The sequence below is a fragment of the Oncorhynchus keta genome, chromosome 1, assembly GCF_023373465.1.
Source record: "Oncorhynchus keta strain PuntledgeMale-10-30-2019 chromosome 1, Oket_V2, whole genome shotgun sequence".
NCBI classification, from domain to species: Eukaryota; Metazoa; Chordata; class Actinopteri; order Salmoniformes; family Salmonidae; genus Oncorhynchus; species Oncorhynchus keta.
In genome coordinates, this window is record NC_068421.1 from 40,415,190 (window position 1) to 40,429,083 (window position 13,894).

Consider the following 13,894-nt stretch of genomic DNA (forward strand, 5'->3'; position numbering starts at 1 on the left):
ACGATGTACTACAGTACCCATAATGCTCTCTAAGCATATCTGGTTTCATCTTACTAAAGACATTCCTGACGCTGACTCGATGGTGTCCCGTCTCCTCGTTAATACAATGAGAAAGGAAATGTTGACTTGTGTTCTCCTGCCATCTACAGGCTATTCCAATGAACCATGTCTGTCAGATTAGATAGCATTGGACTGGATTGAGTAAGAGTTCATACTGTAGGATTGCTGTGATAAAGTTATGGGTGCTTGAAATATCTGACTCGTCTCGGATATTACATGCATCATTGCACTGACACTTCACTTAGCATCATATAGGCTACTATCTGTCTACCCTCAGTCACACCCTCGCAATCTATTTACAGTGATGGTAAATGGGTTGACCCCTATGGGATTAAATAAACACCCGGTTTCCAAAAGGTGTGCAGAGTAGACTGTCATGGTCAAATGTAATGTTGTTGTAAATTACTGCTCAGTACATTTAGCCAGGAGAGGGCGCTGTTTATCCATACATCACATCAAAAAAAATAAAACAATTCAATAAATAAACACATTGGCCAACAAACACTACCTTGCGGTAATACGTAAATACAGCCTCTAATCTAGAAAACACTATACTGTATGAATCCTAAAGATTTAAAGTTACTCTTGGAAAAGCTGAATTTAAAATCTATTCAAACCAAATATACAAGCAATACAACCAGCCAGAGAACTAAACATTTACAAACCGTGTAGAAAATGATGCAAAACGAAACATTGTGTACCTGATGGGCAACAGTGAAGCAGTTGGGGTACTATCCTTTGGCTGACTGAAAAATCCTCAGCATTTCATCTATAGATATACAAACACTTGGATAAGAAATAAAGGACCTGGTATTGCTGACAGCTTTAAATGTTATCGTACATTTTCCTTAATAGCTAGCCTAAACGCACTTTGTGAGTGACAGTTGACAACCTGCCAAGCAATACTGCTTGGTCTTCATGAAAAATATCCTTTGTAGCTTTATATATATGGTCATTAAACTCATTGGGAATATCACAACATAATATTTCTCCCCATATATATATATATATATATATATATATATATAGAGAGAGAGAGAAAGAGAGAGATTTTTTCTTCCACTTGACCACATGAACTATTGTCTCATGTTGCTGGATACAGTTTGAAAATATGGTAGACCTGCTTGTAGCTAGGTACAATCGACTAACCCAGTGGTCTTTCTTACCTTCAGACTGACATTGGTACCTACAGTATGTTGCTGGACTCTGCCTATGGTTTATGAGCTAAACAGAATTAGAGGTGCATCTCACAACATATGACACAGACCAACAATTTGACACCTTCATGGGCTTTGCAATAAAAGCATTATGCAATGGACTGGAAAATAAGAGAGAACAGAAGAACAATTAGAGGAAACACAGAACACAAGTAGCAGTAGCGACCCAACAGAGAAGCAGCCTGTTTCACACAATTCGGACACTTTATAAGTTGACAAAAATAAAACATAATTCAATGACATTGTAGAGGTCCAAATGTTGCAGGGACTGCCTGTGCATTGTAGTGTGTGTGTGTGTGGACAGAAGATAAGGTGTCTGCAATGTTTCTGATAAGTGGTCAGATCTGTGTATTTGACAGTGTGTAGCGCAACGTGTATAGACCCGCAAGACTCAATGTTATGCATGTTTTTCAGGTAAGGTCCATGTCATCGGGCTGGGGAATGGGGGTGCTGGGTTTGAAGGGTAACATAACAGGGCCTTCAGATCACCTCTCGGTCTGCAGAATCTTGCCGGTTGGGGAAGATGTGTAGCTGGGGTTGTTCGATGCCATCGTTGTGGAGGTCCTCTTGTTTCTGCAGCCCGTGGAGTTTCAACACCAGCTCCTTGATGAAAACCTGACGTGAGCAGGGAAGAAGGGCAATCGGTCATCACATGAAACATGCTCAGAACAGATACAGTGAGAGGCCGTGATACACAGCGTTGGTAATGTTGAGCAATTCACAGTGAAACAACAAGGGAACATGTTTCAGAGATAGCAATTCATTCATTTTGTGTGTATGATATCAATATATGTGTGTGTGTGGGGTGGGGGGGGTCAACATGGTCTGTCAACCCATAATGGACAGGTTAAGTAATGCTGATCACAAAGGATACAGGGACAGTGTGAAAGAGGGACAAGACTAGCATTGTCGGCTACTATATGCAGAGTTATCATTAGTTACTTATTTGCCTGAAAGAAAGAGCAAGGAGGTGACAGAGAGAGAGAGAGGGAGGAAGGCGGCGTTGTAGTACTGGAGTTTAGGACTTGGACTTGGCTCAAGTCACACTTTCATGACTTCGGTGGGACTCAACCCAGACTTGATCAGTGGCGATTTTGTCCTTTTATAATGACATTGTCATAACCCTGTTCTCTTGATTGGTCCCATCACATTGACTAATCAGATAGCAGGTTATGAATTTGTAAACATTTTAAGGGACCAGTGTCACAAAGTTCCGGGAACTTTCAATAAATTCCCTGGTTTTCCCCGAAATCCCAGTTTGGAGGATTCCCGAAATCAGGAGGGAATAAGCAGGAAAAATCCAGAATCCTCCAACCGGGACTTCTGGAAAACCAGGGAATTTCTTGAAATGTTGATACCTTAATAATGACATCATCATAAACCTGTTCTCTGATTGGTCCATTACAATGACATTGTAACCCTGTTCTCTGATTGGTCTCTTCTCTCAGTCTATATACTCAGTCTCGGGAACATTCATGGCATAAAATACTACCCAAAACAATCTTAAACATATTGTTTTGATATTACTATTATTTATAGACTTCCTTACTTACCTCTGTGTTATTGCAGGTGTGAAACATTTCCTGGAAAAAAATCCCCAGACCAAATACTGATTTTAGTTCAACTGGCCAACCTGCTGCTGAAACAATATATTTTCAACAGCAACCAAATCTACAGCTATTACTGCAAGTGCCACAATCAAAAAACAGTACAACTTGTTCACACAGTTTTGAAGTTGATCAAATGATAATGTCTTCAGATGATTACGCTAGTGGGTAGTACAGTTCACCTGGAGCCTGTGAGTTCTCTCCTCGTCACTCTTCAGGTCTAACAGCTCGTCGATGTTCACCTCCTCCGGCATCTCCTCCTCCTGGGGACACAAGGTGACAGAGGGTCAGTCAAACTGTCCACCCATCCACCACTACATCCTTAGGACTCTGCCCAGGGCATCCTCTACGAAACTCTGCCCATGGCATCCTCCACGAAACTCTGCCCTGGGCATCCTCCACGAAACTCTGCCCAGGGCATCCTCCACAAAACTCTGCCCAGGGCATCCTCCACGAAACTCTGCCCAGGGGCAGTATACTAACATACAGCTATCACATACCCCATTATATGTAAGGGACAGGCTCAGATACGAGCATATAATATATAGGTCACTCACGAAAAGGACAAAAATACAAGTCTTGCCTTGAGTTCTGAGTTGCGTGGGTCTTACAGACACAGAGGAAAAGCTGCGCGTGTTTTTAGAGCGCAACACCCAGAGATAGTCACAGACCCTGAAGCACTGCAGTGTGTGTCCGTCCATGTCGGCTGTTGAGTCATCATATGCATGATGCAGAATGCTTGATGTGTGGGCTGGCAGTTAAGGGCTAAGGATGATTTGGGAAGAAAATATATATTATTTAGATGGCTGCGCCTCTGTTGGAGTCAGCCATCAAAGTGCCTCCATAAATTGTAGGATTTAGTTTCAGAAGGAACACTGGATGTGAGGATATGCCTTTGAGGAGAAGAGAGAAAGGGAGAGACAGAAGAGACAGAGAGAGCGGGGGAGGGAGAAGAGAGAGAGAGAGAGAGAGAGAGAGAGAGAGAGAGAGAGAGAGAGAGAACGAACCCCCACCCTGGCTACTACTAGTCTAGGTATGCTGTAAGGACGGAAGCCACCACCATCAAGGCCAGACATTCTCCATCACAGATAGAATCCATTACGCTTTCTCACGGCCTCCTAAATCGGTCACACTCAAACAGTGCATTCAGCTCCCCCCAAAGCCTCAGAGGAAAGCAGAGACTATTTGTATAACAGTCTATGCACTTACTTCATTTGGGACATTTTCGCAGATCATTAACTACACTGAACAAAAATATAAAAACTGCAAAATGCAACAATTTCAAAGACTTTACTAAGACTTTTATAAGGAAATCAGTAGATTGAAAATCTATTCATTAGGCCCTAATCTATGGATTTCACATGACTGGGAATACAGATATGCACCTGTTGGTAAAAGTTACCTTTAAAAATAAAAAAAGGTGGATCAGAAAACCAGTCAGTATCTGGTGTGGAAGAACTGAGACATTTTCAGCTTTCAGGAATTGTGTACAGATCCTTGCAACATGGGGCCGTGCATTATCATGCTGAAACATGAGGTGATGGCAGCGGATGAATGGCACGACAATGGGCCTCACGATCTAGTCACGGTATCTCTGTGCATTCAAATTGCCATTGATAAAATGCAGTTGTGTTCATTCTCCGTAACTTATGCCTGCCCATACTGTAACCCCACCGTCACCATGGGGCATTCTGTTCACAACGTTGACATCAGCAAACCTCTCGCCCCCACACAACGCCATACAAGCCATCTGCCCGGTACAGTTGAAACCGTGATTCCTCCGTGAAGAGCACACTTCTCCAGCGTGCCATCGAAGGTGAGCATTTGCCAACTGAAGTTGGTTACGACACGGAACTGCAGTCAGGTCAAGACCCTGGTGAGGACGAGGAGCTTGCAGATGATCTTTCCTGAGACGGTTTCTGACAGTTTCTGCTGAAATTCTTCGGTTGTGTAAACCCACAGTTACATAAGCTGTCTGGGTGGCTGGACTCAGAAGATCCTGCAGGTGAAGCTGGATGTCGAGGTCCTGGGCTAGCGTGGAAACATGTGGTCTGTGGTTGGACACACTGGATGTTGGACAAACTGACAAATTCTCTAAAACGACGTTGGAGGCGGCTTATGGTAGAGAAATGTACATTACATTCTCTGGCAACAGCTCTGGTGGACCTTCCTGCAGTCAGCATGCCAATTGTGTTGTGTGAAAAACTGCACAATTTAGAGAGGCCTTTATTGTCCCCAGCACAAGGTGCACCTTTGTAATGATCATGCTGTTTAATCAGCTTCTGGATATGCCAGATCTGTCAGGTGGATGGATTATTTTGGCCAATTAGAAATGCTCACTAACAGGGACGTAAACAAAATTGTGCACAACATTTTAGAAAAATAAGCTTGTTGTGTGTATAGAACATTTCTGGGATCTTTCATTTCAGTTCATGAAACATGGGACCAACACTTTACATGTTGTTTGTATTTTTGTTCAGTATAAAATGCTGTCGTCAACCAACACACTCCTTATCTAAACTACGTATCTCATGCTGAACAGCATTCCAAAGTGATTTCTAGCCAAACACTGACCAAGAGTCGCATGGTGAGATTCCATCTTATTTATTTTTCCCTGGGGGCAAGTCTGCTCATTGGCACAAACAGCACATTCAAAGGGCATTATTCATGATGTGCTGCTATCAACATACTGAGCCAAAAATGAACCCCGATCGGTTTTTATTGCCCTTTTTGGAAAAGGCAAAGATTCTTTGAATAACAAAATATGGAAATTGATGAAGACGACTGCAAATATCACTGTAGACTAGACGGAAGGCTCTCTTCAGAACCTAATCCAAACACCAACCGCAGTACACAACAAAGATGGCATGGGTGTGGTGTGTGACGTGTTGACTAGTGACACTCACACAACAGGCCATAGAGAGTTCAGTCTGACCTGAATGCTCAGCAGTAAGGTTAACCTGCCCCATTGGGTTCTGTCTGTGGGTGTCGTGGGGGCGGACGACTTAGAGATTCTGATGCCGGTACTGTAAAGGTCCGTCCAGGAAAGATCCAAGCAGCCCCTTCCTACCCAGGCATCCCTGACCTTTCTTTCAACTCCAAATGCCAATGAAATACTGTCTCATATTGCCCACACACACACACAGACACAGACATAGAGAAACACAGCCACGTGAGCAAGTCCACAAACAGTCTCATACACGTACCACACAGACACAACAACGTGTGTAATACATGGCATTGTAATATACATGTAGTAAAACGACACAGTGGGCATCAGCAGATCTATTCTGTAAAAACATCTTAATTCATACCTTAACATCAAAAATAATTATTGTAATGCTCAATTATACATGCTGTATATTCACCAATTAAGCAAACGCATAGCTCATTTTCCGCCCCTCTCATCTCATCCTAGCTGTCAACCGCTAGAACGAGTATTAGTAATGCTGGGGTTAATGAGCGGCTCAAAAAATCACATTCCTGGGAGTGTTGAGTAAACACAGCCTCCATGTGGGACCAACATGATGTGTCAGGCCTGTCGGGATGAGTTAGTCACTGATGCAGTGCTTTTATCGGGATTCCACTGCTTTCATTGTCCCAAGTCTGGGTTGCACATTATCCTTAGGTTGCATTCAAATTTTCCGTGAGGGGGATGTGTGATGTCAGGTGGGCTAATGTGTCCTATACTTGTATTTTCTCGAGTCCTATCTTACTTGTGCAGGAGGCTAATAGTAAAGATGAGCAGGCAGGTGTACAGATAGAGCCCTCCTATGAAAAGAATGCCCATTTTAGTCTATTTTCTTTTGTAACTTTAAATGCAACGAATTGCCCATCAAAGTAGATCATTCCTCATAAATGTGTGAATCTAGAGTCCCCTCCCTGCCCTCTCTTCCTGCATACATGAGTTTGAAATTAATACCGCCAGTAGTAGGTTCCAAGCCAAATCTAGTTAGCTTGTTTTGACAGCATAGCCTAGCTAGCTGCTATGCTTTTTGCCAGTCATGTCTAGCGAGGGTGGGTTTGGACCCATAGGCGACGTTGTTGCCACTGATGTCTGCCGAGGACCTGCCTTACAACAGGCCTACAAGCCCTCAGTCCAGCCTCTCTCAGCCTATTGCGGACAGTCTGATGGAGGGATTGTGCGTTCCTGGTGTTGCCCCCCGTACCTGTCCCGCAGGTGTGATGTTCGGATGTACCGATCCTGTGCAGGTGTTGTTACACATGGTCTGCCACTGCGAGGACGATCAGCTGTCCATCCTGTCTCCCTGTAGCGCTGTCTTAGGTGTCTCACAGTACAGACATTGCAATTTATTGCCCTGGCCACATCTGCAGTCCTCACGCCTCCTTGCAGCATGCCTAAGGCACGTTCACGCAGATGAGCAGGGACCCTGGGCATCTTTCTTTTGGTGTTTTTCAGAGTCAGTAGAAAGGTCTCTTTTAAAACTTTTTTTTTTTTAACCTTTATTTATTTAGGCAAGTCAGTTAAGAACACATTCTTATTTTTCAATATCGGTCTAGGAACAGTGCCTTGTTCAGGGGCAGAACAACAGATTTGTACCTTGTCAGCTCGGGGATTCGATCTGGCAACATTTCGGTTACTAGTCCAACGCTATAACCACTAGGCTACCCTGCAGCCCCTTTAGTGTCCTATGTTTTCATAACTGTGATGTTAATTGCCTACCGTCTGTAAGCTGCTAGTGTCTTAACGACCTTTCCACAGGTGCATGTTCATTAGTTGTTTATGGTTCATTGAACAAGCATGGAAACAGTGTTTAACCCCTTTACAATGAAGATCTGTCAAGTTATTTGGATTTTTACGAATATTCTTTGAAAGACAGGGTCCTGAAAAGGGGACGTTTCCTTTTTTGCTGAGTTTAGTTAGCTAGGCTATGCTGTCAAAACAAGCAAAGTAGCTAGCTGATTCGTGTAGCCTACATTCGTGATGATCAGATGATATAGCACACCCCAGTATCTCTAGCAATGATACTTTTAACGAACTCCCTTTCATCAGTTCTAGTTTAGCCTGCAGTTTGTTTTAACAGACACACACACAGAGAGAGAGAGAGAGAGAGACACACACACACAAAGAGAGAGAGAGAGAGAGAGAGAGAGAGAGAGAGAGAGAGAGAGAGAGAGAGAGAGAGAGAGAGAGAGAAACATTCCACCCAGTTCAGCATCAGTAGAGGGCTCCAAGGCAGCAATTTAGTCCACATCACTTCCAGGCCAGTGGGTTGAGGGTAATGTTTTTTTTGTTTGCTTGGGTACTCTGGTTGGTAATGTAGTCCACTGGTCCCTGTGTCCAGCTGTGCACCTGTGTTCATTTCTGTGTAATGTTTTCCATAGCCAACACCCTGATACAGTAAGTGGCCTGTCCCACACTGGTGCAATATAAATCTGGGTCAAAATACCATCAGGTTTATCTGAAGACTGACGGAAAGTAAACGCATTTACAAGTGAAGCGACCACACTTTAAATGTACACACATTTACAAAATTGCCATAACCCATTGAGGTGGAAGGACATAAACAATAATGTATTAACTGAAACCAATTAATACATACATGAACCATTCAGCCTCAAGACAGTACACTTCACCGATAATGAGCACGAGGGTCAGTTTGTGTACATCGTGTTATAACCCTCAGCTGTTACCCCCCCCCTTCCATTGCATATCCCGCAACAGGCAAACTTCTAAACGCAGAAACACTACAGTCTCTATCTACCCCTGATATCCTACATTAACATATACATTTCCAGAGTCACGCTCCGTCAAATCGCTCGTCTGTCCCACTCACTTCTCTCCCACTCTCTAACATTCCCATCCTCTTTACTTCCTGTATGACATGCATGCTATTACACATCTCCTCTCTCTCTCTCTCTCTCTCTCTTTTTTTATCAGGGCAGACGGCCATCCCCTGCTGTCACTTTCTAACAAGTCATTACTATTCAAAACATCGTGACTAGTTTTTACCCGATGCATTTCCACAGTTACTCGGTGCTACAGCACACAAACATCATATTAATCCGGAACAGGGGAGTGTTTTTTTATTTTCTTCCCCCTTTCAATTAAGACCTAGACAACTCGGTGGCGGGAGTTCCTTACTAATTAGTGACCTTAAATTCACCAATCAAGTACAAGGGAGGAGCGAAAACCCGGCAGGCACCCGGGCCTCTGTGGAATGAGTTTGACACGTTATCTACTATTAATTACAACATCTCGTCTGAACACTACCAAAATGTCTCATTGTCAAGAATGTAAAGGAAAAATATGGGTTTAGTGCTGTCAGTGAAATCGTGGTTATTGATTGTGTGGTTATTGACTTCATATCAAATGATTGCGATATGATCGGGCACAGCGAGATTTCCAATAGAGGTTCTCTCTACACCAGGAAATGGGGCTGGTCATCAGTTGATTGATAGCTGTTTCTCTCATCTACATATGCATGCAAATTAAACGCATTCCCATTAGGTTATTCATTCGTCAACTAAATTGTGGGCAGGTGCTTTGGTTCAAGATAAACGCAATTATGTCATGTTATTTGAGTCTTATGAAATCCATTTCCACGTCGTCGACAAATTGCATTCGTCGGGGAACCAGCTGTTATAGATCATTTGCCATAGATATTTCACATCCATTAGATTATTGATTGTTGCTACAAAAATAAACAATTGCACTCTAAAATCCTTAGTTCTCGGATGTTTTTCTCTCCCAGTTTGCAGTGGTAAATTGCATAACAACTGGCTGTCACATCTGTGTGCCTGAGTGGGCCGGGACGACTCAATAGAACGGTAATAATGACTGGGTGTAGTCGTGGGACGGGATTAAAAAGTGAAAAGACTCTGAGCCTGGGACACAATCGCGCAGATAGCAGAACACTGCGGGGGTCTTAATCTGGGCCTCCGATTGAGCGTTGATACAAGACTAATGGCCCTTGATAATGGGCCAAGCGATGCGCTGCATTCAATGCTTCAACAACAGGCTCAGTGATGGTGGGGGGGGGTGTTAGGGGGAGCTGGGGGGAGGGGGATATTCTCTTTGTGCTCTTTGGTGACATATGGGACCTTCACTTCCCCTAAACCACCATCCCCCCCATTCATAAGAATCATCCCAGGCAACAAAGATGTCATCAATCAATAACTGGGATAGTTAGCGTCCGTTCAGGCCTGGTCAGGGGGTTTTCACGTTGCAGGGCCAGCCAGGGTGGGCTTTGGTGTAGCAGGAAATGAGTATGGGGGAGATCTGATTACACCGTAATTACACATGCTTGTTCCACTATCAGTAAAGCAATTAACAATTAACATAGATATAAAGCTGTGGCCATGTGTGTGTTTATGAGAAAGCAAGACATTGAGTGTGTTTACTGTATCCATCCACGAGAAACAGAATGGTACAGAACATCAAACTGTCATGATCAAATGCAATATTTCTATATTCTCTATTCTTTAAATATGTGGAGAGACGCTATAATATAAATATATATGATGGCTCACTGAGGCAGCTTTTACTGTCATTGTGGTTGTATAATGGTCACTACAGAGACATCCCCCTGTGAGAGAATTGCTTTAACTCCTGCCATTGGGTAGCATCTGTCAGGTGGTGGCCTTTGCAGTAGACACTGAGTTTTTACTACCATGTTTTATTACTGTGTTATGAATTGGATGTAGAAAATAGATGCTGAACAACAGACTGCTAATTGCTCGGCAGAAGAAAAAAGAGACCCACCCAGAAGGCTTTAGACTCAAATAGGTCAACACAGGGCATCTAGTTTCTATAGCATTCTAGTTAAATACCTTCTGAGCAGGAGATGGTTGTGTCCGATGGAGAGATTATTGGTATGGAATAACCCTTAACATCTGCACCATAGCACCGACCCCATCCTTACATCAACCATCGTCTCCAACCCCGCCTACTCGCACAGCCACCACCATGCAGTGCCCCACCACCATCCTCTGGTGCCCCTGCCCTCGTTGATGATGCCACACACCACACCAGGTCCCCCAGGGTCCTCCTGTTTTGTCAGCCAGAAGCCCATAAACCCCCAAGGCTGTCCATGTAAAGCAGCAAAGACTAAGCGACCTGGCCAGCCTGCCACGGACCTGTTATATATCTGGGAGCACTTTCAATTGGAGCTCTGATCTTTCCCATGTCACCCCTGGCAGCGAGACAGCCTTCCCCACTCAATAGTATAATGTCCTCCAATGACCATCCATCCCCTTACATACAACCCTCACATACAACAGGAAGGGAACAACATGAAGGGAATCTACCACATCTACTTGTGTATTTTTACATTGGATGTCCGAGTCTATTTTTAGGGCTATGAAGTGTGATAATATTTCGTTCAGCTAATAAAATTCATCAGACAATACCCACATTTCCTTAATGAATGCAGAGAAGGAAATGGACATGGGCTAAAAAGGGTGTAAACTGAAAACAAAGCTGGACATGGTTAACCTTGTTGTCCTGTGCATGTGCTTCATGGCCTTGCTAATGGCTTTGTCGTTTATTCTAATCCCATCTTCTTCTGGTGGCTCAGACGAGTTTGCTTGACGTATTAGCTAAACGGACAAGTGTCCAGTTAATAGTGTCTGACAAGAAAACACATGCACAATACTATTCATCTGATTCGATGAGACCACGAATTTACCATTATGGCAGGCAGTGTTTTAACTCGACAGTCATTCCGCACTATGCCTAGAAGGCATCTATCTACACATCCTTGATTCATCGAATGTCAAGCAGACAAGGCGCAGGAAGACAAGGCAGGCAACCCCCCACGTAAAATGGATTAACGTCGTAGCCACATCCCAGACCGCAAGGGACACTAGGCAGTACAATCTCTGAAAAACCGACTCCAGACACATTTTGAGAATAGTTTTACATACATATATTGAGGAGACTAAAAATACGCAATCGCTGCGTAACCGCTGTACCCAAATACGCCAAAACCCGATATATTCATTATAGTGATTTAAGTCCAACTGAAGAGTGATGTGCAGCGCTACAGTGGATTGCGTACCCCGTGCCAAAGTCGCTTTATTTCATGCAGTGGACACTGATGCTAAACTGGATAATTGTTATTGCGTAAAACCCTTTTTGTATTCTTACAATAAGTCAAATCAATGTTTCCCATTGTCTAGGTATGTGACTGTATGCGTAGCCTATCAATAGAAATCCGTTTAATTTCAAATAGATGGGACTCACCCTGCCCACATAGAGCTCGTCCAGACTACAGTCAATCCACTTCTCCACATCCAAGCGTCTTTGGAGCTCCTTTCTGTTGTACTTTACCGTGACCCGTGCTTGCCTCTTCTGCAAGCTAAGCCCCGGGTCCCTACCTGGACCCCTACTCGGGGAATGGACCTTGTTGTTACATCTCCTCCCGACCCGGTTCGCAGCCATATCCACTTTGGATGACAGACACGTGCAGACTATGAACCAAGGGAGTTATTAAAGAAGTGCACGATCGTTGGCAATAGTAGCGCACTGGTGAAGAAATCGGCTATGGGTCCTAGCGCCACACCTTACAGACCCGGGTAACTGTTGTGCGCCGAGAGCAATGTGATGACTGTTTATTTGATTGAGATTAGCTCTAAAGCAGTTCTACACTTTCTGAATTGTGTGACAAGAATTCGCCAGAATGTGAGTGACGGAGTATTCTGGGGAAATTACAATGACTCACCACTATTTATATTTATTTAGCCTACAAATAGGAACGTGGAAAAGTTCAAGGCCTATTACCATGGGCAGCAACATTGAGGGCTTTCACCGTTGTAATGTAGTCAACTGGGTCGGACTTCCAACTTCATTGGCTGATCAGCCAATTAAAGAAAGAAGAAAATGAACTACCAGTGGAACTGGTATCATGGTCTAGATTGGATTTCGAGGGGGCCTAGTGCTACACTCTGGATTTACCTACAGGACGGTAGCGCTCCAGAAACAAGGTTGGAAAACCCTGAACTAGATGGGTGCAGATTCAACACTAATGTCCTAAAGGGAAGAAATAATATTTGGTCCAGCAACAGGAGGGTTACTGGCATCAGTCCTAAATGTCATCCCCTGCCGTTGTGCCCTTGAGCAAGGCACCTAAAACTCCAACCTTTGAGTGGTTCAGTCTTCTTTTCTGAGGCAAATGGATCAATCAAGTTGTCTTCTTCCTCTACTACATCCATCCCCCTGTGCTCAAAAGCCCTGCCTTCGTTATAAACACAGCTGCCTGTAGTAGATATGATAATTAGGACTATTTACTGATGTACTAAGCCATTTGGTTTTAGGTTATACCCAGGGCTGCACCATGCAATAAACCCTGTTTGCAGCCCACTGCCTTATTTACTCATGTCTGTTAGTTTGTCCTTGCTGTAAACCCTGGACTTTGACTCATATCTGCACACCCCTATTCACACACTCCTAAACAGCATATATATTTTTTAAACATAACTAATACGACATTGAACCTACTACTAGAGGACGCTTGCAGCTGGTATTGTCCGCTCACCTTTCCAATCACCAAACACTGGAAAGCATGAACAATGTTATTTCACAACCTTTTATAGTAGACTTCTGACAGGCTTTTATCCCAAATATAAGAATTTAAATCAACTTGCCCAGTCTGGTATTTATCGTACTTTTTTTGTTGGTCTTGTCTGCGCTCTAATGGGTTGATTTACCATGTACACTGCATATCTTTATGGCAGAAGGGTAATGGCGCCATCTTGTGGTATCAAAATAAAATGGATTCACTTTTCTGAGAAGGCAATGAAGACATCCTGTGTACTCAGGTACAGCGTCTGTATTAGTCTACGACAACAGAATAACTAAATGAGTGATTAGACTGAACGAATCCGAAGGCCTAACAAAGTAAATATCTGATACATCTGAATGTCATGAAAAAGAACACAGAAGATGAAACTTTTGAAAAAGTTGAACCTAACTTCACGCCCAAAAGGCCGGTTGGTGCGCCTCAGCCGGACGGAACGGGTTGGAACGTTCAGATATACATATGATAT

At 43.5% G+C, this 13,894-nt stretch overlaps 1 protein-coding gene across 1 annotated transcript; it reads right to left on the minus strand.

Annotated features, from left to right (window-relative positions):
- Nucleotides 1–483: 483 nt before the first annotated feature.
- On the minus strand, nt 484–13,826 carry LOC118385105 (protein phosphatase 1 regulatory subunit 14A-like). Its single transcript, XM_035771967.2, has 4 exons — nt 12,093–13,826; nt 3,067–3,147; nt 2,831–2,860; nt 484–1,892 (listed from the first exon to the last, which is right to left on the minus strand). Exons 1-4 carry the CDS (start codon nt 12,288–12,290, stop codon nt 1,758–1,760), a joined length of 444 nt encoding a protein of 147 aa, XP_035627860.1. The 5' UTR covers nt 12,291–13,826; the 3' UTR covers nt 484–1,757.
- Between the last annotated feature and the right edge of the window lie 68 nt (nt 13,827–13,894).